General features: G+C 37.6%; 2 protein-coding genes and 1 pseudogene across 2 annotated transcripts; all 3 read right to left on the bottom strand.

Moving 5' to 3' along the window:
• Positions 1 to 4,739: 4,739 nt before the first annotated feature.
• LOC115402318 (cartilage intermediate layer protein 1-like) lies at positions 4,740 to 7,539 on the bottom strand. The gene is made up of 5 exons (XM_030110828.1): positions 7,515 to 7,539; positions 6,860 to 7,031; positions 5,206 to 5,318; positions 4,919 to 5,099; positions 4,740 to 4,833 (listed from the first exon to the last, which is right to left on the bottom strand). Exons 1-5 carry the CDS (start codon positions 7,537 to 7,539, stop codon positions 4,740 to 4,742), a joined length of 585 nt encoding a protein of 194 aa, XP_029966688.1.
• Positions 7,540 to 11,331: 3,792 nt separating this feature from the next.
• On the bottom strand, positions 11,332 to 13,275 carry LOC115402317 (cartilage intermediate layer protein 2-like). Its single transcript, XM_030110827.1, has 8 exons — positions 13,260 to 13,275; positions 13,060 to 13,068; positions 12,828 to 12,842; positions 12,669 to 12,719; positions 12,382 to 12,553; positions 12,064 to 12,191; positions 11,756 to 11,930; positions 11,332 to 11,425 (listed from the first exon to the last, which is right to left on the bottom strand). The coding sequence occupies exons 2-8, from the start codon at positions 13,061 to 13,063 to the stop codon at positions 11,332 to 11,334; spliced, it is 639 nt and encodes a 212-aa protein (XP_029966687.1). The 5' UTR covers positions 13,064 to 13,068; positions 13,260 to 13,275.
• Positions 13,276 to 23,364: 10,089 nt separating this feature from the next.
• Positions 23,365 to 26,295, bottom strand: LOC115402316 (mucin-5AC-like; annotated as a pseudogene).
• Between the last annotated feature and the right edge of the window lie 366 nt (positions 26,296 to 26,661).

Raw genomic sequence — 26,661 nt, 5'->3', positions numbered from 1 at the left:
ACCAAAAATTGGCCCAAATCAAGTTGCTGACCCCTGCCCTGTAATAATAATGATGATGATGATAAATAATTGTCAGAACATTTATACCATGGTTGCTATTTGAAATTTAGGCTTGTAAGTCCCACAGCATGGCACAGGGGCATTTGTGTGTTGTTTTCGGCACTGTTCTCTCTTTTTTTTTTTTTTTCAGCACTGTTCTCTGTTCCGGTACCTGTATCTGTATTGACATTCCCACGCTGCCATGTGCACCAGGCATTCCGGTACCTCATGATTTACAAATTAAGCACTGTTTAATGCCCATATGAGTTAGGGAACTAAAAGTGTTTCAAATGAACCTTTACCATGAGAGTTGTATGCCAAGATGATGTACTGCAGTTGCAGTACACTTCCACACACAGATCTGTGTGACCCAGTTTAGTCTTTTTTGATAACATCCCCTCCAACTATGTCCTGGGGCGAAATTCCTCAGTTGGCGCTGTCTTCAGTCCTAATCTAAAATTGCCCCGCCCTGACAAAGAAAGAACACGCCCTAACCAAAAATCTGATGTGCTCCAGTTTGGTTGGAATCTAAACAAACAGGAGCACATCACACTGCACCCATTTCCTCAAGTGAGTCCACCTGTAGACTTGGTGAAATAGGTGGAGTCTAGTGTGCTCTTGCTTGATTGGAACTAAAACCAGAAGCCACAGCGGCTCATTCTGGACTGGCTTCAGGACCACTGCATACCTATAAGCTCCCCTTGGACCAGCAAAGTAGACGAGTGGACGGGACATGAAATCATATACAGTGAATCTTTTGGTTGGGGTGAGGGGATGGGACTGAGTGACCATATAATGAAACTTTGAATAATAGAGGCTAAAAATGTTTTTATTCTGATCGAAACTATCCAATCTTCAACACTGCAGAAAGGTCATGTTGTATCATGTGGCACTGCACACAAGTCTTTTAAGCGTCATATTTGCAAAAACTTGCAAGTTTTTAGTTTCACTGATGGTTGTCTCATTCATATGTTTCATATTTGACATATTTACTGAGGAGTCTGTATGTGGAATTACTGTCATGCATCGTTCATATAAGTTCCAAATTCAAACAAATTTCAATTTTGTGAATGACAGTTTGTCCGCACCGACTGCACGGATTTTGGATTATTTCTTGAAACTTTCAGCTACGAAAGGAACGTCACTTCTATTTTGGAACATGAACACACCACCGGCACACATCGCAGAGCCATCAGAAGCAGTGTCCCTACATTTCCGGTGTCACATGGATCTCCATTCTCACACGTTGAGCGCACTGGAACTGCTGGATGGATGTACCGTATTGGCCCGAATATAAGACGACTCCGATTATAACACGACCCCTATTTTTCAAAGATAATTTTTTGAAAAAATAATGCTGAAGACAGTAAGGTCACTCATTAAACAACTTTTCATTATACAATTATTATAAACTAAAAAACTCACAACTGAGATAACATTTCACGAGATATAAAATGAAAAAATAAGAAACATCAAGGGGTCCAAACTGCATAAATGATGTAAATAACTTTCCAGTGCCTTCAGCTGAATCAGGCTCTGGTGGTGGGCATTCTATCTTTCCGTTTTTCAGAGACGTATTCTCTCACCCTTCTATCAGTCTCTCTGAAGCGTCGCTCTCAGGACCACAGAAAGCTTTTCTCATAGCGTTAGCATCTGTAGGCGTTTTTTCTGTGCTCTCCACTCTGCTACACCATGTCTCCTGGCGGCTTGGCAGTTGTTTGATGACTCTGCTGCGTTGACTGCGTTGCTGTTCACCATCAGTTTAAAGTTGGCATCATCACTTCGCCTCTGCTGTTTGCTCAGTTGTCCAGCGTTCGAGCCCCTTTGTTCCAGATGATCCGCCATTTTTCATCAGATCATTTGATCTCGTTTCATCGCTCCACTCTCTCTCTGGTCAGTGATACTTTGGCTCCATCTAGCAGCGCGGATGCGTATTGACCGTCTACCGTAAGTCCGCGATTATAACACGACCCCACTTTTTAGGATGCAATTTCTGGAAAAAAACATCGTCTTATATTCGGGCCAATACGGTAAATGATAATGCTAGCTTTCATGCCGGATCCTGCCGGAACAGGATTTTATAAGACCTCTTGATTTTGATCTGTCTGTGTTCTGGGACCTAATAAATATGTTGACATATTAATTCACAGAACAAATGTTATTAATTTCACAGTGTTTAATACAATTAAAAGTAAAAAAATAAAAGTCATTTAAAAGATCTGCAGGTCTGCTGACGCACTGAATCAAACCCGCCTGTGACAGAAAATTGTTTTATCTGAGATTACTCATGAAGACAGTAAAGAAAGGGCTAATCAAACATGCTTAAAAGACAGTTAAATTTGCTGTCATGTAAAAAAAGAAGGAAGGGGTACACGATGATGACTCAAAACGAGTCTGAATAACACCAGCAAGTGACGCTGAGCCGAAAGAGGGAGGAGGAGGAGAATCTGGACTTGGCCGTGATGTGGGCTGTTTTGGACTGTTATGGTAAGCACACCGTCTGTTGTTAGGCTGCTGCGCCAGATTTTCAATGATAACAATGGAAGTTTTGTGTGATCCATTGTAAGCTCCATGCAGCTCCTGCTGCTTTCAGGGACACTTTATAAAAGTAGCCAGCTGTTAGCTTAGCTGTTAGCCAGCTGGCTTTGAACGATTCCTTTATGCTCCAACATCAGTCGACGGGGCGCGATCTCAACTTCTGAGATGGTGGAAAGAAGATTTAAATGCTGAGCGTCTGGGACAGAATGGGAAAAGTTGTCCTCACGGACAGTTCAGTTCTGAGAGGAACAACCTGAGCAGCGTAGTGGCGGCTTGGAGTGTACGAGGGAAACATTGTTCTGGTAGGTTTAATTTCTGGGTTTAGCGTGGCTGTTTACTGTTCTGTTGTTTTATTTTCATCTTGTTGTTCAGTTCATTGTGCTGCTCTCAGGAGTGAGGGAGCTCTAGCTGACATTCGCAAAAAAACCCAAACAAAAATTGATCCAAATCAAGTTGCCAACCCCTGCCCTATTAGAATAATGATGATAATAGTAAATAATTGTCAGAACATTTATACCATGGTTGCTATTTGAAATTTGGGCTTGTAAGTCCCACAGCATGGTACAAGGGGCATTTGCGTGTTGTTTTCAGCACTGTTCTCTATTTTTTTTTTCAGCACTGTTTTCTGTTCTGGTACCTGTATCTGTAATGACATTCCCACGCTGCCATGTGCACCAGGCGTTCCGGTACCTTATGATTTACAAATTGAGCACAATTTAATCCCCATCTGAGTGAGAGAACTGAAAGTGTTTAAAATGAACCTTTCCCATGAGAGTTGCATGCCAACACGATGTACTGAAGGGGATGACTGTATCAATAAGGATACAATGAGAGCTCCAGTGTGAGAAGAGAGATTCCTTCAGTCTGCTGAGCAGAAAGAACTCATGGCAGACTGTAAAAAGAGGTACAGTGTTCTATTCCAACATCTGGATACGTGAAGTCCTTCACTTTCTGTCTTTATCCCCATTAGAATGCTTTGAAATGTCATTGTTAAATGTAGATACAGCTATAAGGGAAATAAGGTTGAAGAATGTGTCTCCCGAAACACAGCAGCTTTATGTGGATCTGTAAATTCCTTAAAAATGTATTAAAAACTTGAAAACAATGCTCAGAATAGATTTATTAGTGTTTTTTTATTTACTTGTCCTGTTCGGCAGCTGGGGCGTGCAATATTGTATGACTGTAGCCTTTTACTATCCGAACAGATTTTAATGTTAGCAGCAGGACGAGACTGAATCTCCTCCTGCTGCTGCCTTTATTTAAAGCTGGCATCTGGCACGGACAGGACCGGGATGGAAACGCTCAGAGAGCGAGAGACAGAAAGAAAGAGAGATAAAGAAGGGGGAGATATATATGTATGTATGTATGTATGTATGTATGTATGTATGTATGTATATATATATATACATACATACATACATACATATATATATATATATATATATATATATATATATATATATATATATATATATATATATATATACATATACATACATATATATACATATACATATACATACATATATATACATATACATACATATATATATATATATATATATATATATATATATATATATATATATATATATATATATACACACATACATATATATAAATATATATATATATATTTTTTTATTTTTTTTTTCCCCCTGATGAACCATAGTAGTGAACGGACCGGGCCACAAAAATAAATAAAAGGTGTAGGGACGGAAGGAAATGCAAGGATGCCACAAACCTTTTTTTTTTTTTTTTTTTTGAGAATACAGCTAGTAGTAACTCGTAGTAAACTTGGGGCGTGCATCAAGAGAGGGCTACTACAGATCACTATTATTCTAACCAACACAAGAACACAAGGTAACCGAGTCTGTGAAGAGTGATTAAAGATCAGCGTGATCATGCAAATATGATGATGACAGTGATAGTGATCATGCATAATAAAAACTTGAAGACGATGCTCAGAATAGATTTATTATTGTTGATTCAGATCGTTTCATCATTTAGGAAGAAGAGGGAAAACATCCCAAAAATATGTGATGGTGTTTTTTTTTTCTCCCCAACTAATCAACTATTAAAGACAGGAAATTCGGAAGAAAAAAGAAATAATCAAGATGAATTAGAACTTGTCATCACTGACAGTGTTTTGGAGTCAGAGATTAACACGGGCATCCAAAGCGGACTTGGTAGTCTTTGCATCTTCCATCTTTCTGATCTGAATTCTTGCAAACAAATCCCTGGGTTGGATTATTTCTGGAAAATGACCCAAAAGCCAAGACTTAGTGTACCATAACAACACTATTTCAAAAGTTAATTTTTTTCACATACAGAAACTTACAGAAAGAAGATCTCTCCTGTGCTGCTGGCTGGGGTCATCGTGTCAGTGGTAACAACCTCAAGTTTCAGGGGTTTTGCACAAATTTGGCCCGGATATTGTTCTCTGAGGTTGCTCAAAAGTTCCCAGTCTCCACTTCCACTAGGACGATCCCGATTATACCACTTTGTCCAGCACACTGTTATGAGAAAAGAAAGAGCAATGGGAAATACAGAACCAAAACCAGTGGCAATGTAGTGAAGGAGAAGGAGGAATCAAAACATTGTTTGTTTAGTGTGTATTTATATTACCTTCACCACCACAGAATGAAGGGAAGCAATTGAAACGAACGCGATAATCACTGCACATCCTCATGAAAGGCTGGTCGTCATTTCTGCAGACAAATCCTGTAGTTGTGTCTTGTCTGTAAGGGAGAATACAAAGTGACACTCCAATAAATCATCCCAGTGGATGACAGAACTCTGGTAAGAAAGTGCATGAGACACTAAGAACAAACAGGTTGGAATGTTTAAAAAATATTTTAGTTAGCCGACAAAAAACAGACAGTACTAGTGTTATTTTCATCAACAAAAACTACAACAAAATGTCCTCGTCGACAAACCTTTATCATGTGAGGAAAATGAGCCAAAATGTAAACGGTGGTTCTGTGATGAAAATTATAATAAAATATATCATGCAATATCATTGATTAATAAAAATGAGACAAAATGTGGTTTATAAGATGAAGACTCTTTTCAACTGTCTCTTCATTTTTGCTGATCAAAACAAGACGAAACTACAGAACATAATGTTTTGATATTTAGTTGGGTTTATTATTCTGTTTCTTTGTTTCTCTTTATGTTAAACTTGAATCTATCCACGGTAACAATAATATATTAACAAGACAATCATGTTTGATTTGTGAAAACAACACTACATAGCACACGGGTTTAAATCAAGATAGATGGGATAGAAATTCAAAGGATACAGGAAACAAGATTTTTAGGTGTTATTATTGATAAAGACCTTAGCTGGAAGTCACATATAAATTATATTAGAAATAAAATAGCTAAATCCATCGCAGTATTATATAGAGTAAAATCAGTTTTAAATCAGTCAGCATTACTTAAGTTATATAAATCACTAACTATTCCATACCTAACTTATTGTGTGGAAATTTGGGGGACGACCTGTAAACCTTACACACAACCTCTGTTAATTTTACAAAAAAAGGCTCTGAAAATTATAAATGATAATAGAAATAGAGACCCATCAAACCCACTATTCATTCAGGATAATGCTTTAAAATGTGATGATGTAGTTGATTATAAAATACTTCAGATATTATATAAAGCTAATAGGAACATGTTACCTGGAAAAATTCTAGAAACATTTGAAAAAAGAGAAAGTTGTTATAATCTAAAAGGGACTGACATTTTTATTAAACCCAAGTTCAGAACAAAAATAATGGAACGCACTGTGACGGTTAAGGGAACCAATCTGTGGAATACCCTTCAGAAAGAAGTAAAAGGAATGCAAACAATCACAGCATTTAAAAGAAATGTAAAAATTACATTACTGAGGAATTATGCAATGTTGGACACGTGAGATTTGTGTCCAGCATTGCATAATTTTCTTCTGACAGAATGGAATTGGTCTTGGAATTTTGAAGACAGATAATGATCGAAATTGTAGACGGAATATAAGTGGCTGGATAAAGGAGAGGTAGATGGAAAAAAAAATGATGATAGGTGTGTGTAACTAGTGTAAAATCCAGGTGAAAAAGATGATAGTGTTTGTAAATATTGGGAAAATATGATCTAATGAAAGAAGGGGCAGACATACAAGTTATTCTTCTTTCTGCTCCTTTTTCATTCATTCTTGTATTGTATTATTTTCTTTTAAGTATATTTTTGTGTTATCTTTTGAATGGAAAAAAAAGATTCATGTTAGAACAGTATTTACCTGTAAATCTGATCTCCTGTTTGAGAAACAGTGAGACCGCTCAGAGTTTTCACCTCAATGCCGATGGGTCTGGAGCAGATCTTTCCAGGGTTGTCTTTTCTTAGCACTGAAAGGACTTCCCAGTCTCCACTTCCACTGGGGTTATCTCTGTTAAACCAATCAGTCCAGCACTCTGGGAAGAAAAAATAAAGAAAAGAAAAGAAAAGAAAAAAAAAGAAGAACAAGGAAGGACTTGACTCTGTTCAGGTGGCCCTATTCTGAAAATCCAAAAAGACAACACCCTACCCAGAGATACTGAACTACTGCAAAAACACCATCCTCACTCTGCTTTCCTCTTTTCTTTCTTCCAAATGTTATTGTGCAGAAATTGTGTAGAAGTTTGATAAGATTTGAATCATAACAAATACAAATGACAAAAGATTATAGGCAACATCTGACTGGTTTGTACTGAAAGAGTGAATCTAAAATGGAGATTAATCTTTAACTCTCTTACCTGGATGTGGGACCACTGTGGGAAAATGAACATGGGAAAACTGTGTAAAAAATCAATACCTTAAGGTGTGAGGAACTTCTTCATCATTGTGTGTGATTCCCAAAAGGTTGAACTTCAATGTCATGTGCAGTATATCAAAAAAAATTTTTTTTCACAATTTACCAAGTTCTTGAAGTGGTTTGACCATTTTCTGTTGACTTTCTGTAAATGAATGAATGAATAAATGAACAAATGAATGAATGCACAGATAACATTTTCAGTCAGTTTGAAAATTTAGAGAAAACAAATGGAATATAGGTAAACCCACCAGCAACCAGTCCAGCAATAATGACAACTGTGAACTAGGGAAAAAAAGAAGAAATTCATTAAGTTGAAGTGGGGACGGGGAGAAAAAAATCAATTTAAAGAGAAAAGGGTGTGCTTTACCAATTGCAGCATGATTACCAGGTAGCAGGTACTGTGAAAGGAACCATGAGTTGTTTTGTGAAAAGAACAACAGAAAATTAAGTTTGAAAATACAGCTAGAATGAATCATTTCCAGTCCAAATGAGAAGATTTTCTCAGAAAAACAAAGACAGTGGTTACTCACCCACAAGACCTCTCCAAAGAAACAATACAGAAAGAGTGAAGCTCTCCTCTTGTCTTCCCACCTCGAGGAAATCTGGAGTTTATATCAGCTCCCAGTAAACATGCACAATTGCTGGAAATGCGTGTGAAAGAACACACCCAAAGATCGCCTGTCAAAAGATAACAAGTCTTCTTTTTTAAAAAAGAAAAAAAGTCCTTTTTAAAAATGAGATACACATCAGTCATTGCATTATAGACGGAATGAGGAGGAGATATGAGGTGTAAAGCCCCTCCATTCTTCTGCAGTTACTTTATACTTTGTTTTGTTGGACTTTCCTAAAGAAAAATGTAAAGGCGAGAAAACATATATGTATCCATAACCAGCAAAAGAAGTTACATAAGATCAGGTTCTCACAGAAGCTGTGCATCTGTGAGCAAAACTATTGTACTAAATATTGTTTAGGAAACATTTTGAATATTCTTGAATTACACAGACCCTGAGAGATTAAGCTATACCTTCAGCTGTGTTCCTCCTCCTAACAGAGCATAGGAATGGACTATAAATTCCAAAATTTAGATAAAGTGGCCACTCACTGCACATCAATAAATCTATACACTAAAAAGCACCTGTTATATTATTTATTTACAGTATAGTGGTTTTCAAACTGTGCAGTGGGCATTCCCTTAGGTGAACCACAAAGCTTCAGGAGGGAGCAGCGACTGGAAAAAGCTGCGATTCAGGGGAATCTGCCATTTATGTGCTGAGAGTAGATGCGAGGAAGAAACAAGGGGATGGTTAAGCTATCATTTATTTTGTTAATAAATACTATTTCCCATTTAATTTGTTGTCAGAGTAACAAAGGAAAATGGACATAAATAAAAATGTTTCAGTGCAAAACTGTAAATGAAACAACAGGCTTGTTCATCATCTCATCTACACGGTGAAAACAGCCTCAGACTCGGGCCTCATACCATTTGTATATGTTGCTGTACTCTTACATTCGTAAGGCTTTCTGCAAGGTACACTCACACAGTGAGAATCCTTGTTGCGTATTGTGATTGGAACCCAGTCAGAGTTTGTCATATCATGGTTGTGTCCTCACCCGCCAGCTTGGCACCAGTCAGACATGTTTTTGGCAGCACCAGACGGACCCTCTGCTGTATTGTGTGACATAACAGTGATTCCAAACAGTCAACAGTATGGTCAAACGCCTATCAGTGAGAACAAACATACAGTTACTTTATCTAGTCTGACCTCAGTTGTGCGTCGACCTCAGTGTGAACCCAGTATTGACCATGATGTGACACTTTGGCAGTGGTGTACATTTCGGAACAAAAGTAGATGCGGCTGAGACATACATAAAAAGCATCAAATATAACTTCAAAAAATTGCAACATTATTCAGGAAAATAGCAACATTTTACTCACCACAAATCCTGATTATTTTAGATAAAATCCATCCTCCTTTCTCTCCTCAAAAAGAGTTAAATTACTCTGTCCAGCTCTCATCAGTTCCACTGGCAACTTCTTTAATATCCGTCAAAGCTCGTCCTGAAAGTCCAACTTGCTTTGCCAGCTTTTCTTGAAAAGTCCATCCTGAAAAATGGCTTTAACAATAATTCAGCAAACAAGCCCATTTCTTTATCAGTTACTTTGGACTGATAAAGCATCAATAAACTATGTTTCTGCTTATGCAGCTTGATACAGCTACTATCCAATCAGAGTGTCTGAATACACTGACGTCACCCTGGGGCCACCAGAAGGCCCTTCATCACCAACTCAAATTATGATTGGTTGAAGCAACAGTCTGGTAAACGCTAACTTTAGGTTACAGAGGGAGGAGAACTGACTGTGAAGGTCCCCGGCAGATTTTTTGGCCTTAAAATTGTGGGGGTGGTAACTACATAAAAATACACAACCAGAAATGCATGTACAGTTATTTACAATGTGTGAGACGTCCATGTAAATTCATCATTGACCTTCATCCCTGTATTTGTTTATGATGATCACTCTGAACCGTTTATGAAATAGTCTCGTACCTGGACGTATGATGGCGTGCCGGTGCACAACGGTAATTCAGTAATTCATATATAGGCTATTGCCATTAGTGAACAGTGTGGACTATGCAGTGCTTTGCTCTTCATGAAGTATTTTGCTTTGCTGAGCACTGCAATACCTCTGGATATTTCAGTTCAAACATGTTTAACGTGGAGTTTCCAGCTGGTCTTTTGATCAATTATGACACCAAACTTAATTTCATTAACTTTCGCTACAATTACACCCTCAGTTAAAAATTGAAGACATTATTCCCCTTATGATGACCAAACAAGTTCTAACTAAGTTCTCCCCTTTACAGAAAAGATAAATAAAAAAAAAAATTAGGAGTTGAGAAACGGCTGTAAAAATTGAATTGGACTCTGTCTCCAGTTTTGCTTGGCGGGTAACTTTTGCAGTTTTAATTCCTTTTGAGAATTCACCTGTTTGGAGTGATAAATTTCAGATCGGTTATGCTTATGTTTTGTTGTGTTTTGTCGGTGGCTGAACAATTGTTTCAATAACCCTGTTTGAATTTTTTCATGTCTATAACATCATGGTCTGTTGACGTCTTGCTTTCGCAGTGGTTTCTCTCTCCTCCACTGCTGTTAGAAACACTGAGTTTAATAACTGTTTCGCTCCATCCATCAGCTGATCCAGCATTATGGATTTCTTTAGCCGGTCCAACACTCTCTAAATGAAATAACAGGCAGTGCGAGGCACAAAAGTCTCGATTTGAGTCACCGTTGGCTGTATACTGTGAACACAGCCTTCAGTATGTGTCTGCCTTGTTGTTGAGCTGAAGATTTATGCAAGTTAAAACAAAGTCTACGGAAGAAAAGTAATATAAATTGGCATGTGCGTTTTTATGTTTGTGTATATTGTTGTGCTATTGCGACAAAATAAAATCAATTTTGTCTGTTATGGCTGGGCTGGTTAGTGATCACATGTATTTAGCTTATGTGGTTTTCATGAGTACACGAAATTTAAACACAAAGGCAATTTGATGCTCGATAGATTTATTGGTGCAGATCCCAACAAGACAAAAGTTGAACAGAAAGAAAAAAAAACAGACAATATTTCTCCTTTCACTTAAGATATTCTGTAGAAAAGGCATTATTTATAAGGTCCAAGGTTGTGGTAACGGCCACTGTGGCCTCTCTGTAACACTGCTGGAACAAGGCTGTCGTGACTTATACGAACTCTGGAATCAAAATAATGTTTTTCCAACTATTACAAGTGAAAACATCAGAAAAAATATTGTTGATAGTCTTTAAATTTCATGGCAAAAAGCAAGAAACTTAAAAAACATCAGAGGAAAACAAAAAGGAGTGAAAAAAAATCAAATGCTCATCTCATCAGTAGCATTGGTCTGCATTCAGCACAGGCACGCAAAGCGAACCTGGTAATTCTGACACCTGCCGTATCTCTGATCCGAATTCCGGCAGACGAATCCCTCAGTTGGGTTGTACCTGAAAAATGATACCAAGATATAAATTAGTGAGTCATATAAACACTCCTTCATGAAATGGTATCAAAAAAAGGTTTCAAGCAAAAATCTGCTTCATGGTGTGACAAACAGAGGACATAGTGTTGATTGTGTTGCTACTTTCAAATGTTGATAAATGCATTTAAAAAGAAAGAAGAAACACTGATCATGCTAAAGGTAACAAACAAAGACATAAAGGAAAACAAACATTTAGATGTCTAAATGATTAGAAACCTCACAGAAAAAGATGCACAGGTTAAAAATCAAATTTTCAGTGCCTTTTCTCAAAGTTTAATCTTATGAAGAAACTTACACATAGATGTTATCTCTTGTGTAGATGGCTGGCCTCAACGTGTGGACGGTGACGGCCTCAATGAACAGCGGGTTGGCACAGATTTGCCCCGGGTTCTCACGTCTAAGGCTCCTCAGCGTTTCCCAGTCTCCGCTTCCACTGGGATGATCCCGATTAAACCACTTTGTCCAGCACACTGCAGGGAGGGAAGAGAAGCAGTGCAAGTTTTCAGCATTAACACACCATCCTCTGTCGCTCAAGAAAGACGAGAAGAAGCTCCGCCTCTGCAAAGCATCGCACTGCACATTTCGAACGGATTCATATTTTACCTCTTCCGCCACAGAAAGGAAGGGGGCAGCTGAAACGAACACGGTAATCTCTGCACCTCCTCCTCCTCCTCCCCCCCATCAAGGGCTGGTCACTGTTTCTGCAGATAAACCCTGTAGTGGTGTCACTTCTGGAAAGAAAAAAATAATAAAGGGACACTCAATGAATCACACAACTGGCTGGTCAGCAATTCTACGACTAATTTAGAGAAAAAAAAAAGTGATTATAAAACTTAAATATCATCGGGAAAACTCAACATGTATGTTGAACGTTGTATGTGTCAAACACACTTTAACGTTCCCTACAAGTTCAGCACTTACTTATCAATCACATCCCTTGTTTGAGACAAAGGGATGCCAGACACAGTTTGGACCTCGATGTCTGCGGGCTTGTCACAGATCTTTCCGGGATATCTTCTGCGCAGCAAGGATAGGGTTTCCCAGTCTCCACTTCCACTGGGGTCATCTCTGTCAAACCAGTCGGTCCAGCATTCTGGAGGAGGAAAAATACAAAAGGCACAGGTCATTTGATCATTCTGCAAGCGAGCATATTTAGCCTCAATAAGCACAGACACTAAAAGCATAAACAAAGGATGTGAGGGTCTTACTGATGTGGGTGGAATCGTAGCAAGGCTCAAAAGGTCGAATAGGATGAAAAGCTGAAAAAAAAGCCAAGAAAAGAGGTGATCAACACAGCTCATAGGTTAAAAAAAAAAATAGAACTGTTACAGATTCAAATGCAACAGAATGTGGTTTAATGCTCTTACCTGCCATTGATGCATCTGTGAGAGAAATACAAACGAGAAGAATATTAATAACCCACACCAAAAACAGGATGCAACAAGTTTTCAGTTGGCAGTAGGGTCTAATCTTTCATCGAATCTGGATTCCTCACGGGAGACAGATCAAAACTAAAAGGTGTCAGAACACTTTTCTGAAAGCAAACGCTGATTGAAAGACCTGTTGTTTCATCAAACTGGGAAAAGTGGAGGTACTTACTCATCACTTCTGGTCCCCGTGAGGAAGCAAGTTTCAGGGAGAGAGAGAAAAAAAAAAAAGACTTGTTAATCAAATGATGGAGAACTCATACTTTTATTGTGAAATTGATCCAAAACCTGATATCGCGTGAAAATTGATGGTTCCTCGCATTTAAAACAGTCCGGTAGATGTGTTTAAAATATTTTCTACATCACATTTACCTGGTCCGGCAGTGGCCGCCATCATCATGCTTCCTGTATTGGAATAGAATAATGAGGGGACAGCGTTGTTACTTTTTCAATTTATAACACACTTGAAAAAAAACTGTGTCATAATGAGGGGACTGTAATCATTGTCCCTGATTGTCCCCGTGACGAGGACAGATTCAGGAAGAAAAAGAGAGGTTTCAGTCAAAGATGGAAAAATTCTACTTTTTTCAAGAAGATTGTTCCTTTGAACTACCGAGAACTCTCATACCGCCATCTGTTGTTTCTGTGGGACAGATGAAAATCAAAGTGTTATTTTCTTTGCATCTTACAGAAAATCACATGGTTCGTTACAATTAATGAATAACGATGGATGTTAACTGAGAGTTTAAAGACTTACTGGGTTCCTCAGTTGATTCCATCATCCTCATCATCATGTTTCCTGAATTTGAAAGAAAATAATAATCTCTTGTTGTTTTGTTTTTTTCCTTCTTTTGACATGATTTGAAAAACTGAGGAACAATGAGGGGAATGTAGTCACTACGCCTGATCCACATGATGTGAACACGTTGAAGAGGAAAACAAAAGAGGTTTCAAAAAAAAAAGGGAAAAAATTTAGCTTTTTTCTTGAAGATTGTTCCTGTGAATGATGAGGAACTCTCACCTTTCGTTGCTGTTAGGAAAGACGGAAAAAAAGTGTTATTTTCCTTGCATCTTCCAGAAAATAACTTGGTTATTTCAAATAAATGAATAACGGTGGATGTTAACTGAGAGTTTAATGACTTACGCGGGTCATGAGTTGGCATCATCATCCTCATGTTTCCTGAAGAAAAAAAAAATCGTACTGTTCTTTAGTTCTTCTTTTAAGGGGACAGATTCAGGAGGAATAGCTGAGGTTTCAATCAAAGATGTAAAAAATCTACTTTATCTTGAAGATTGTTCCTGTGAATGATCAAGAACCCTCACCTTCTGTTGCTGTTGGGAGAGATGAAAAAAACGTGTTATTTTCCTTGCATGTTCCAGAAAAAAAGCCTGGTTCTTTACAATAAATGAAGGATGATGGATGTTAACTGAGAGTTTAAAGACTTACTGGGTTCCTCAGTCGGTTCCATCATCATCCTCATCATGCTTCCTGAATAATTAAATAATAAAAGAACAATTTGTTGTTGTTTTGTTCATCTGTTAACATACTTTGAAAAACTGTGTAACAACGAAGGGACAGTCATCATTACGCCTGGTCCACAAGATGTAAAAGTTGAAAAAGAAAATGAAAGAGGTTTCAACCAAAGTTGAAAAATTCAACTTTTATCTTGAAGATTGTTCCTGTGAATGATGGAGAACTCTCGTACCGCCGTCTGTTGATGCTGTGGGACAGATTGAAATATAGTGTTATTTTTCTTTCATCTTACAGAATATCACTTGGTTCTTTACAATAAATGAAGGATGATGGATGTTAACTGAGAGTTTAAAAACTTACTGGGTTCCTCAGTCGGTTCCATCATCATCCTCATGCTTCCTAAATTTAAAAAAGTACAATTTGTTGTTGTTTTTTTCTTTTAATATGCTTTGAAAAACTATGTAATAATGAGGGGACTGTAATCATGGTGTCTGCATGGCCCCCGTGACGAGGACAGAGTCAAAGAGAGTAACTGAAGTTTCACTTGAAAATGGAAAAATTTTACTTTCATCATGAAGATTGTTTCTGTGAATGATCGAGAACTCTCATACCTCCATCTGTTGATTCTGTGGAACAGATTGAAATGAAAGTGTTATTTTCCTTGCTTGTTCCAGAAAAAAAGCCTGGTTCTTTACAATAAATGAAGGATGATGGATGTTAACTGAGAGTTTAAAGACTTACTGGGTTCCTCAGTCGGTTCCATCATCATCCTCATCATCATGTTTCCTGAATAATTAAACAATAAAAGAAGAATTTGTTGTTATTTTGTTCATCTTTGTAACATTGTGGAACGATGAGGGGATTGTAATCATTAAACCTGAACCCCATGATATAAACATGTTGAAGAAGAAAACGAAAGAGGTTTCAACAAAAGATGGAAAAAAATGTAACTTTTATCTTGAAGATTGTTCCTGTGAATGATGAGGAACTCTCACCTTTCGTTGCTGTTGGGAAAGACAGAAAAAAAGTGTTATTTTCCTTGCATCTCCCAGAAAATAGCTTGGATCTTTAAAATAAATTAATAACGGTGGATGTTAACTGAGAGTTTAATGACTTACGTGGGTCATGAGTTGGCATCATCATCCTCATGTTTCCTGAAGAAAAAAAATCGTACTGTTCTTTAGTTCTCCTTTTAAGGGGAGAGATTCAGAAGGAATAGCTGAGGTTTCAATCAAAGATGTAAAAAATCTACTTTATCATGAAGATTGTTTCTGTGAATGATCGAGAACTCTCATACCTCCATCTGTTGATTCTGTGGAACAGATTGAAATGAAAGTGTTATTTTCCTTGCATGTTCCAGAAAAAAAAGCCTGGTTCTTTACAATAAGTGAAGGATGATGGATGTTAACTGAGAGTTTAAAGACTTACTGGGTTCCTCAGTCGGTTCCATCATCATCCTCATCATGCTTCCTGAATAATTAAACAATAAAAGAAGAATTTGTTGTTATTTTGTTCATCTTTGTAACATTGTGGAACAATGAGGGGACTGTAATCATTAAACCTGAACCCCATGATGTAAACACGTTGAAGAAGAAAATGAAAGAGGTTTCAATCAAAGTTGAGAAATTCAACTTTTATCTTGAAGATTGTTCCTGTGAATGATGGAGAACCCTCACCTTTCGTTGCTGTTGGGAAAGATAAAAAAAAAAGGTGTTATTTTCCTCTTATCTTCTAGAAAATAACCTGGTTCTTGACAATAAATGAAGGATGATGGATGTTAACTGAGAGTTTAAAGACTTACTGGGTTCCTCAGTCGGTTCCATCATCATCCTCATGCTTCCTAAATTTAAAAAAAGTACAATTTGTTGTTTTTTTTCTTTTAACATGCTTTGAAAAACTATGTAACAATGAGGGGACTGTAATCATAGTGTCTGCATGGCCCCCGTGACGAGGACAGAGTCAAAGAGAGTAACTGAAGTTTCACTTGAAAATGGAAAAATTTTACTTTTATCATGAAGATTGTTTCTGTGAATGATCGAGAACTCTCATACCTCCATCTGTTGATTCTGTGGAACAGATTGAAATGAAAGTGTTATTTTCCTTGCATGTTCCAGAAAAAAAGCCTGGTTCTTTACAATAAATGAAGGATGATGGATGTTAACTGAGAGTTTAAAGACTTACTGGGTTCCTCAGTCGGTTCCATCATCATCCTCATCATCATGTTTCCTGAATAATTAAACAATAAAAGAAGAATTTGCTGTTGTTTTGTTCTTCTTTGTAACATTGTGGAACAATGAGGGGACTGTAATCACTACGCCTGATCCACATGACGGAAACACGATCAAGAGGAAAACGAAAGAGGTTTCAACAAAAGATGGAAAAAAATGTAACTTTTATCTTGAAGATTGTTCCTGTGAATGATGAGGAACTCTCACCTTTCGTTGCTGTTGGGAAAGACGGAAAAAAAGTGTTATTTTCCTTGCATCTCCCAGAAAATAGCTTGGATCTTTAAAATAAATTAATAACGGTGGATGTTAACTGAGAGTTTAATGACTTACGTGGGTCATGAGTTGGCATCATCATCCTCATGTTTCCTGAAGAAAAAAAAATCGTACTGTTCTTTAGTTCTTCTTTTAAGGGGACAGATTCAGGAGGAATAGCTGAGGTTTCAATCAAAGATGTAAAAAATCTGCTTTATCTTGAAGATTGTTTCTGTGAATGATCGAGAACTCTCATACCTCCATCTGTTGATTCTGTGGAACAGATTGAAATGAAAGTTTTATTTTCCTTGCATGTTCCAGAAAAAAAGCCTGGTTCTTTACAATAAATGAAGGATGATGGATGTTAACTGAGAGTTTAAAGACTTACTGGGTTCCTCAGTCGGTTCCATCATCATCCTCATCATGCTTCCTGAATAATTAAGTAATAAAAGAACAATTTGTTGTTGTTTTGTTCATCTGTTAACATACTTTGAAAAACTGTGCAACAACGAAGGGACAGTCATCATTACACCTGGTCCACAAGATGTAAAAGTTGAAAAAGAAAATGAAAGAGGTTTCAATCAAAGTTGAAAAATTCAACTTTTATCTTGAAGATTGTTCCTGTGAATGATGGAGAACTCTCGTACCGCCGTCTGTTGATGCTGTGGGACAGATTGAAATATAGTGTTAGTTTTCTTTGATCTTACAGAATATCACTTGGTTCTTTACAATAAATGAAGGATGATGGATGTTAACTGAGAGTTGAAAGACTTACTGGGTTCCTCAGTCGGTTCCATCATCATCCTCATCATCATGTTTCCTGAATAATTAAACAATAAAAGAAGAATTTGTTGTTATTTTGTTCATCTTTGTAACATTGTGGAACAATGAGGGGACTGTAATCATTAAACCTGAACCCCATGATGTAAACACTTTGAAGTAGAAAACGAAAGAGGTTTCAACAAAAGATGGAAAAAAATGTAACTTTTATCTTGAAGATTGTTCCTGTGAATGATGAGGAACTCTCACCTTTCGTTGCTGTTGGGAAAGACAGAAAAAAAGTGTTATTTTCCTTGCATCTTCCAGAAAATAGCTTGGATCTTTAAAATAAAGGAATAACGCTGGATGTTAACTGAGAGTTTAATGACTTACGCGGGTCATGAGTTGGCATCATCATCCTCATGTTTCCTGAAGAAAAAAAATCGTACTGTTCTTTAGTTCTTCTTTTAAGGGGACAGATTCAGGAGGAATAGCTGAGGTTTCAATCAAAGATGTAAAAAAATCTGCTTTATCATGAAGATTGTTTCTGTGAATGATCGAGAACTCTCATACCTCCATCTGTTGATTCTGTGGAACAGATTGAAATGAAAGTGTTATTTTCCTTGCATGTTCCAGAAAAAAAGCCTGGTTCTTTACAATAAATGAAGGATGATGGATGTTAACTGAGAGTTTAAAGACTTACTGGGTTCCTCAGTCGGTTCCATCATCATCCTCATCATGCTTCCTGAATAATTAAATAATAAAAGAACAATTTGTTGTTGTTTTGTTCATCTGTTAACATACTTTGAAAAACTGTATAACAACGAAGGGACAGTCATCATTACACCTGGTCCACAAGATGTAAAAGTTGAAAAAGAAAATGAAAGAGGTTTCAACCAAAGTTGAAAAATTCAACTTTTATCTTGAAGATTGTTCCTGTGAATGATGGAGAACTCTCGTACCGCCGTCTGTTGATGCTGTGGGACAGATTGAAATATAGTGTTATTTTTCTTTCATCTTACAGAATATCACTTGGTTCTTGACAATAAATGAATGATGATGGATGTTAACTGAGAGTTTAAAGACTTACTTGGTTCCTCAGTCGGTTCCATCATCATCCTCATGCTTCCTAAATTTAAAAAAAGTACAATTTGTTGTTGTTTTTTTCTTTTAACATGCTTTGAAAAACTATGTAACAATGAAGGGACTGTAATCATAGTGTCTGCATGGCCCCCGTGACGAGGACAGAGTCAAAGAGAGTAACTGAAGTTTCACTTGAAAATGGAAAAATTTTACTTTTATCATGAAGATTGTTTCTGTGAATGATCGAGAACTCTCATACCTCCATCTGTTGATTCTGTGGAACAGATTGAAATGAAAGTGTTATTTTCCTTGCATGTTCCAGAAAAAAAGCCTGGTTCTTTACAATAAATGAATAATGATGGATGTTAACTGAGAGTTGAAAGACTTACTGGGTTCCTCAGTCGGTTCCATCATCATCCTCATCATCATGTTTCCTGAATATAAAACAAAAGAATAATCACTTATTGTTTTTTCCTTGTGTTTACATGATTTGAAAAACCGTGGAACAATGAGGAGAGTGTAATCAGTATGCCTGCATGGTCCGCATGATGTGGACAGATTCAGGAAGAATATAAAAAACAATTCAATTAAAGTAAAAAAAAAAAAAAAAAAAAAAAAAAGTTCTACTTTTATGATGAAGAGTATTCTTGTAAATGATCATGGATCCTCACCTTTTGTTGCTGTTGGGACAGATGGGGGAAAAAAACAAGTGTTATTTTCCTTGCACCTTACAGAAAAGGACCAAGTTCTTTACAAGAAATGGATAATGATGGATGGTATCTGAAAGTTTAATGAGTTACCCGTTGACTCAGTCACGTGATGGCCTTCTGAGAAAGAAAACAAGAAAAAAAGAATTTTAGTGCTTGCAAAAAAAAATTCTGAAATTTTTAATTAAAACATTTGTTTGAACCCACCTGCAACCAATCCTCCAAAAATGACAACAAGAATCTATAAAAGAAAACAGATCATTTCAAGTAAGTCCACATGCTGGTGATTGAAAAGGTAAACATAAGGAGAAACGGTTGAACGTTACCAATCCGAACATGATCACAGATGACAAGGACCTGTGAAAGGAAGCATGGCTGCTCAGATTGCATTTCAACATTTCCATATATAGAAAGAGAACTTGGATTGCAAATACACCTAAATGTGCAATTTCAGTCCAAGTGAGACATTTTCATGCTACGATCCAAATGGATACTCACCCACAAGCCCTCAGAAGAAACACCGCTGCTGTGTGATTCTCTCCTCCTGTCTGACCACCAAGATGCTCCTTATATAGTCGTCGGTAAGAGGTCCCACCCAATGGAATGGTGCCTGACAGCACACACCCAAGAATGTTTGCAGAAAGATAACAAATTCTTCTTTTTTCCTTTAGATGCACTTTAAAAAAAGGAGATAAGCATCAGTCGTTTGGCGGTGGAAATTCCAACGGGCCCATTAAGGGAAAAAAAAAAAAGACTCCAGAAATGATGCTTCGTTATTCCAAACCCAACCCAAGCTCAAAGAGGAACTGGTTGGACAGACCTTAACCAGCAATACAAGTTTTGAAGAACTGCATTTTTTTGGAAAGAAACAACTTCTTGTTGAGCAACCAGGGTTTAAGAAATGTAAAATTGCAGTAAAACAATTATTGTGGGCCTGAGTCTGTTGAACGGATGGACTGATGCTTAACAAAGAAAAAAAAGGGGAACATTTCTTCCTTATGGTATATGTGTTTTATAGTTTATGACTTAACAGATGTGTGTACGGTTTCAGCTTCAATATTCCAAATCAAAGATTAAAAGAGGATTTGGCAAGCTAGACCTTATCCAGCAAAACAAGATATACAGAATTCCACGGATGTGAAACAGAAACGATGCACACACAGTTTTAAGAACTGCCAACTTGCAGTCAGCCATTGCAGTGGGAATAATACTTTTGAATGGATGGCTGCATCATGGATGGACAGATGGACAGACAGACTGACTGACTGATCCTCTGCCAGAGTAACTGTGGAGCTGGACCCTGACCATCAGCCTTGGGTTGTAGAAAATCACCTTTAAAAAAAGAAAAAAGAAAAAAAAAACTTTTGTAAACGTTTTTTATGGATCTGATCCTTGGTGAAATAGTGATACTTCAGATAGCAAAGATATTTTAGTTTTTGTTTCGCTTTTAACTATTTAGTCATCGGTTTTAACGACACCTTCATTTTTTTTTTATCTTTGACAGTCTAAACTAAAATATTAAAAAGAAATGAAACAACAAATGGCGAAGTAGACCCAAACCACGAAACAGGATGGTAAAGAATCACCATTTTGGGGACCAGATTTGCTTATCAAGTACAGTTTGACAACTGAACAGATGTGGTAAATAATTGGGATTGTTTCTTATGAATGGATGGATGGACGGATGGTTGGTTGGATGGATGGACAAACAGTTGGATGGATGACCTGCAGCGATTTGTGTTTTGCTGCGTCTCTTTTGACTTCACAGAGCGGTTTTAGCCGTTCCAAACCCAACCCTGTCAAGGACTTAAATGCAAAACAGTATGACAAAAATATTTGCAATAATTCTACAGTAGGTATCCAAGCATAGGTTCACCTTTTAAAAAGGTGTACATCTTGATCTGAAAAAGCTTTGTTTTTTCTTTAAATTTGGTCCATCATGACCTAGGTTTGCTGGCTAGGGGATAATTAATATTTTAGGTTTGGTATTAATTTAATTCAGCTTCAGTCAATCCACCTTCATACTACAACCATAGCACCTTGAAGGAATTGGTTAAACAACATGCAAAACAGTTTTACAGAAAGCAATGTTTTTGAATAAGTTTGCCGAAGTTTTAATACATGTTCTGATAACCGTATGCATGGAAAGTAAGAGCTGCTGTTTTGTTTATGCATGAAAATATGTCAGTGGTTTACATTAAGTTGCAATGAAACCAAGGCAGGGGGATGATGGCTCTTGTTTCGCAATTGCGCCTTTCCACTCCCTCACAACAACCTTGTGATCTGCTCAAGAGTTCAACAGTTGGGGGGTTCAGGAAGCTATGATAGAGTCTGTCTAGCAGTGGGGTTCGCAGGGCAAAGGCTCATTTTCCAAACCTCCAGCCAACCAGTACTCCCATCACAATAACATTAATATTGCAACATTTAGCATTAAATCCTAAACCATCACTTTGGAAAGCAGTACATGCAGTAATTTCACAACTTCCCACACAAAAATGCAGCGACCTGGGCGTATCAAAGAAACAAACCAGTTTTTGCTCAGTGCCCTTCAGTCAAATTTACTCAGGGGAACAATGTTGCCATCTGACCTTTTGTGAAATCCTGGAATTTCTCATCGCTGCAGAACAGCCAGATTGGCCAGAGTGACGCACTGACCGTTCGGGGCGGGGCTATCCAGACGGTCTGGAAATGCATCAGCCCCAACTTGAAATCCACAGAGGGTAGGGTACTTTATAATTTATATTCTTAATGAATAAAAGGACTGAGAGAAAGAGCAGGAACCTGATGGATATGAGAAGAGCTCAGATGAGGAGAAAGAGAGTGGGTGAGGTAGGTGAGGAATAAGTAAGAAGGGATGTTAAAGAAAAAAGAAAATGAGCTTGGTTCCCGTTGTTGCGCAGTGCTTCGCCACTTAATCATCTTGCAGTCTATAAATAGGGCTTCACAGCCCTGGAATATTGGAAGATTAATGGAAGAGAAAGGAACTCCATAATGCGCCAAAGCTTCGTGCTTCTGTTGCTTTTCAATGGTGCAGGTTTTGTTTTATTTAACCGCCAATAGCAAAACGTTGTCTTGATTTTTATCACAGATAGTAAGGAGGTGAAAAGAAACGTGTGGCTTGTATTTAGCTCTCTGTATGTGTGTCTTCTCAATTTTTGTGGGCTTTAAAATGCTGAACGAGACATGCAGGCATAATCAAAGCTGAATGACAGAAAATGCAGGCACATCACCATAACCCCAACAATCGCAGTATTTTTCAACAGCAGCAAATGGAAAAGTTGCATTCCTCTTTTTTTTTGTTTCCTTTCAGTGCCAAATGCTAATTTCCTAAGGGAAATAAACACTGTGTTAAAGCTGGACCATTGCACCAAAGGGAGCAGTGTTTGTTTTGTGAAAATAATATTTTTTGTGTTCCTGAATAAAAAAGAACCACAAGACAACTCAAAATAAATTCTCATGGCACATGGAAAGATCGGAACACACAGAGCCCGGCTGAACTTAAACCAAATTCAGCTTTTATCTTGGTCTGTCAGGTAGTTTGAACAACTTCACACAAATAGAAAAAAAAGACACAACAACATTTGCTCTTGACCAGTACCTTTATTTACATGGATGTGATGACGTCTCACAAGAAAGACATGGAGAGATGAAGCCCGTAAAAGATTTTTGTTTTCTTTAAATGCATTTTTCTAGAAAAAAAAAAATCACTGCTGTAGTCAGTGTAGACAATATAAAAAAATCCTTCTCATTCAGGTTCCCACAGTAATATACATTACAGGCTTTTGTGACCTGCAACCTCTGAATATGTCCACACCAGCTATATTGTACGATAAGATTACACCTTGTTGTTTACTACTTAATATTCATTTGTTATGAAACACAGAAGACAATAAACTGCAGACAAAAACTAAAGCAAAATCAAATCACTGAAAACATGATCGTCTTCTGTCCTTGCAGTGTCGAGGAATTGTGTCTTAATATTTGCATGGGCACCCAAAGCGAACTTTGTAGTCCCTGCAGAAGCGCCTTCTCTGATCCCGACGGCGGCAGACGAATCCCTGGCTCGGACTGAACCTAGAAAACATTCCAATCAGATTTATAAAATAAACAAGCATGCACTGGTAGCATTTTTTTTTCAGTAGTTGTTTAGGCAACACATCATTTAAACTAGGGGGAAGGTTTTTACTTTTACGAGAGAACTTACCTGTAAAATGTATCTCCTGTGGTGTAGGCTGGAGCGTTTGTGTCACTGGTAACTGCCTCAATGAACAGGGGGTGGTCACAGATCTTTCCAGGGTTTTCTCTCTGCAGCAGCTTCAGAAGCTCCCAGTCTCCCGTTACAGAGGGGTCGTCTCGGTTGAAAAATTCAGTCCAGCACACTGCAGTGAGCAAAAGAGGGATTATTGTTGAAAAACTGAAGCGAATCTCCGACTATTAAACATTAATAATGGAAAAACAGGAAAGCAGCTTCATGTAGTACATGTAGTAAAAGGTATTTCTCACCTCCTCCGCCACAGAAAGGAGGGTGGCAGCTGAAACGAACACGATAATCATTGCACGTCTTCCCTGGCTGGTCCTGGTTCCTGCAGATGAATCCTGTCACCGAGTCGCTTCTGTCAAGACACAGAGAAAAGTGAATCAGCCTGATGGACTCTGCTCATTCTGGACCAACAAGCCTGCTGGGTAGTAAAGACTCGACATGTTGAAGATCAGGACAGAACTTACTTGTAGATCACATCTCCAGTTTGTCTCGGAGAGTACCCAGACACACTTTGGACCTCGATTCCAGTCGCATTGGGGCAGATCTTTCCGGGATACGCTCTACGGAGCTTCTCAAGGGTTTCAAAATCTCCTTCATCACAGGGGTCATCGCTGTCAAACCATTCGGTCCAACACCCTGGACATTAAATACACTTATGAACAACTCTCCTTCGATAATTCATCGGTGGATGTAGTATTGTGACTCATTCAGGAGAAAATGTCTCATAGAAATACAGGTGAACAGTGAACTGTGCTTACTGATGTGGACGGGATAGTAACAGGGCGGTTCTGAATGGAGAGTCAAACAAGACAGAAAGAGACAGTGTCAAAGTTTTATTTGAAAAGTTAACCAAATTATTTTAATGTGCATTTCAAATCTCAGCTGAAAAGGAATGTCTTACTTCCTCCTAACGGGTAAGGTGGGAAGGGACTGACACCTGTGGGACAAACACGAGAGGCAGTTCAGGAGAATTTAACTGCTGGTTGAGATTCATCTCCTTCACGACGATGACGACAACAAAAAAGCGATTTTAAATGCTAAGCGAAGCAAGGTGGTCAACTTGGAAGCACCTGTAGTGAGCTGACACACCGTTCCCTCATGTTTAGTAACAATACTTGGAATGGTCCTGAATTTCCTGTATTTTTACGTTTATTCAAAACAAATAATACAGGTAACTGTAAATGGCTGTTTGGATCCACAGATAATATTGAGAAAAAAAAAAAAAAAATATATATATATATATATATATACATATATATATATATATATATATATATATATATATATATATATATATATATATATATATATATATATATATATATATATATTTTAGAAAAAATATCAGTGGCTTAGACTTGGAAAAGTGAAATTGGATTGGTTAGATCTTTACTTATGTGCAGCAACTTCTGAAAAAGTTTCCCCAACTAAGCCCTAAAATGCGTTTCTTTAAAAATCGGTTTGTGATCTTGAATGTTTTATACTTTGAATTTTTGCAAACAATTACCCACAGACAACGTCATATGTTAAAGCTCAGAAATACTGACGGAGTGGGCTGCTGAAGAACATTTTAGTGAAAAGAATCAAAAACTCTTACCTGGCTTAAAGAGGAGCTTTTGCACTATGGAACAAATGACAAAGAGAAAAGTTCTTATTTTCAAAACAGTTGCAAGGTTTTCTTGAGATGTTTGTATGAAATACAGTCAGAGCTCTCACCAACTGATAAAGGTTCCACAGTCTCCTCACTGGTCTCATCACTGAGATCTGAAAAAAAAAAAAAAACACAGCAGCGTGAATCAGTGTACTGTACGAACTAAACCACAGGAGGAACGACTCAGACAGGCTGAGAGACCATACTTATATGAAAGTGATGTTAATGCTGTACTATTCTAATTGTGATACATGATGTTTGATGTTGATGAAAACGTTACCAGACTCTTCTGAACTCTGCTGGTGGCTCTCTGGAAAACAGGATCACAGCATTTTATTTCAGGGTATTGCACTACTGGGTTGTTCAGTTATTTAAAAAAAAAAAAAAAAAAAAAAAAGGAAGATTTTGAACTGAACCTACCAATAACCAGTCCTGCGACAATGGCAAAAAACACCTGAAGGAGGAATAAAACAAACGTGTGATTTCCTAGACTCAACGCATCATTACAATTACTTGATGATAGTAATAAAAATAAAATAATAATAATAATAATAATGATACATTACCAATCTGAACATGATTGCAAATAATGTGATCTGCAAATAATGAGTAAATATGGTCAATATGAGCAAATATGCTGCAAGATAAAGTCTAAAAGAAAAACAATATTTCCACTGCAAGAAGAAAAGACTCACCTCCAAGACGTCTGAGGATACGAAGAGAAGGGCTGTGAGCTTCTGCTTGGTCAAAGGAAAACCTTTCAACCTTTGCTAAAAACCTAAACCCGATCTGGAGTTTATATAGGAAAAAGTGACCGTTCACACCCAGCTGAAGTACGCACCAGGCACACCTCCAGAGGGAACCCATACATTAAACACAGGCAATTTGGTTAATGGGTTAATTATTAGTTGATGCTAACTGCTTCATTCACCATTTCAAAAGGTTGCGCAAGATAATAATGGTTATCCACTGAGGTATCATTACGTCCGCCATGTCCAAGGGCCTCGCCAGACGCTTGTTTTGTTGTTTTGTTTGCTTGTTAGCAACACACCTCAAAAAGATATGAACAGATTATGTTGACATTTTCAGAGAAAACATCCAAAATGGAACAAGGAACAACTGGTTGGATTTTGGGAGTGATCCGGATTAAGTCATGGATTCTGGATTGATTTGAAATTTTTGTTAAAATTACAGTGACAATGACCGGAAGTCAAAGATCTCGGTCCAAAAAACTGGAATGACAGGAAAACTGGCTGATCCTGATACATCCTCAACCATTTTTCCAAGTTTGTTTCAGATCCAAGCAAAATTATAGATCATCTGATCCAAAACAGGAACAAATTGGAGGTTTGTGACATT

This window comes from Salarias fasciatus, chromosome 15 (genome assembly GCF_902148845.1).
Source record: "Salarias fasciatus chromosome 15, fSalaFa1.1, whole genome shotgun sequence".
NCBI lineage: Eukaryota > Metazoa > Chordata > Actinopteri > Blenniiformes > Blenniidae > Salarias > Salarias fasciatus.
Note: the sequence above shows the minus strand (reverse complement) of the source record. Positions and strands in the feature narration are given on the sequence as shown.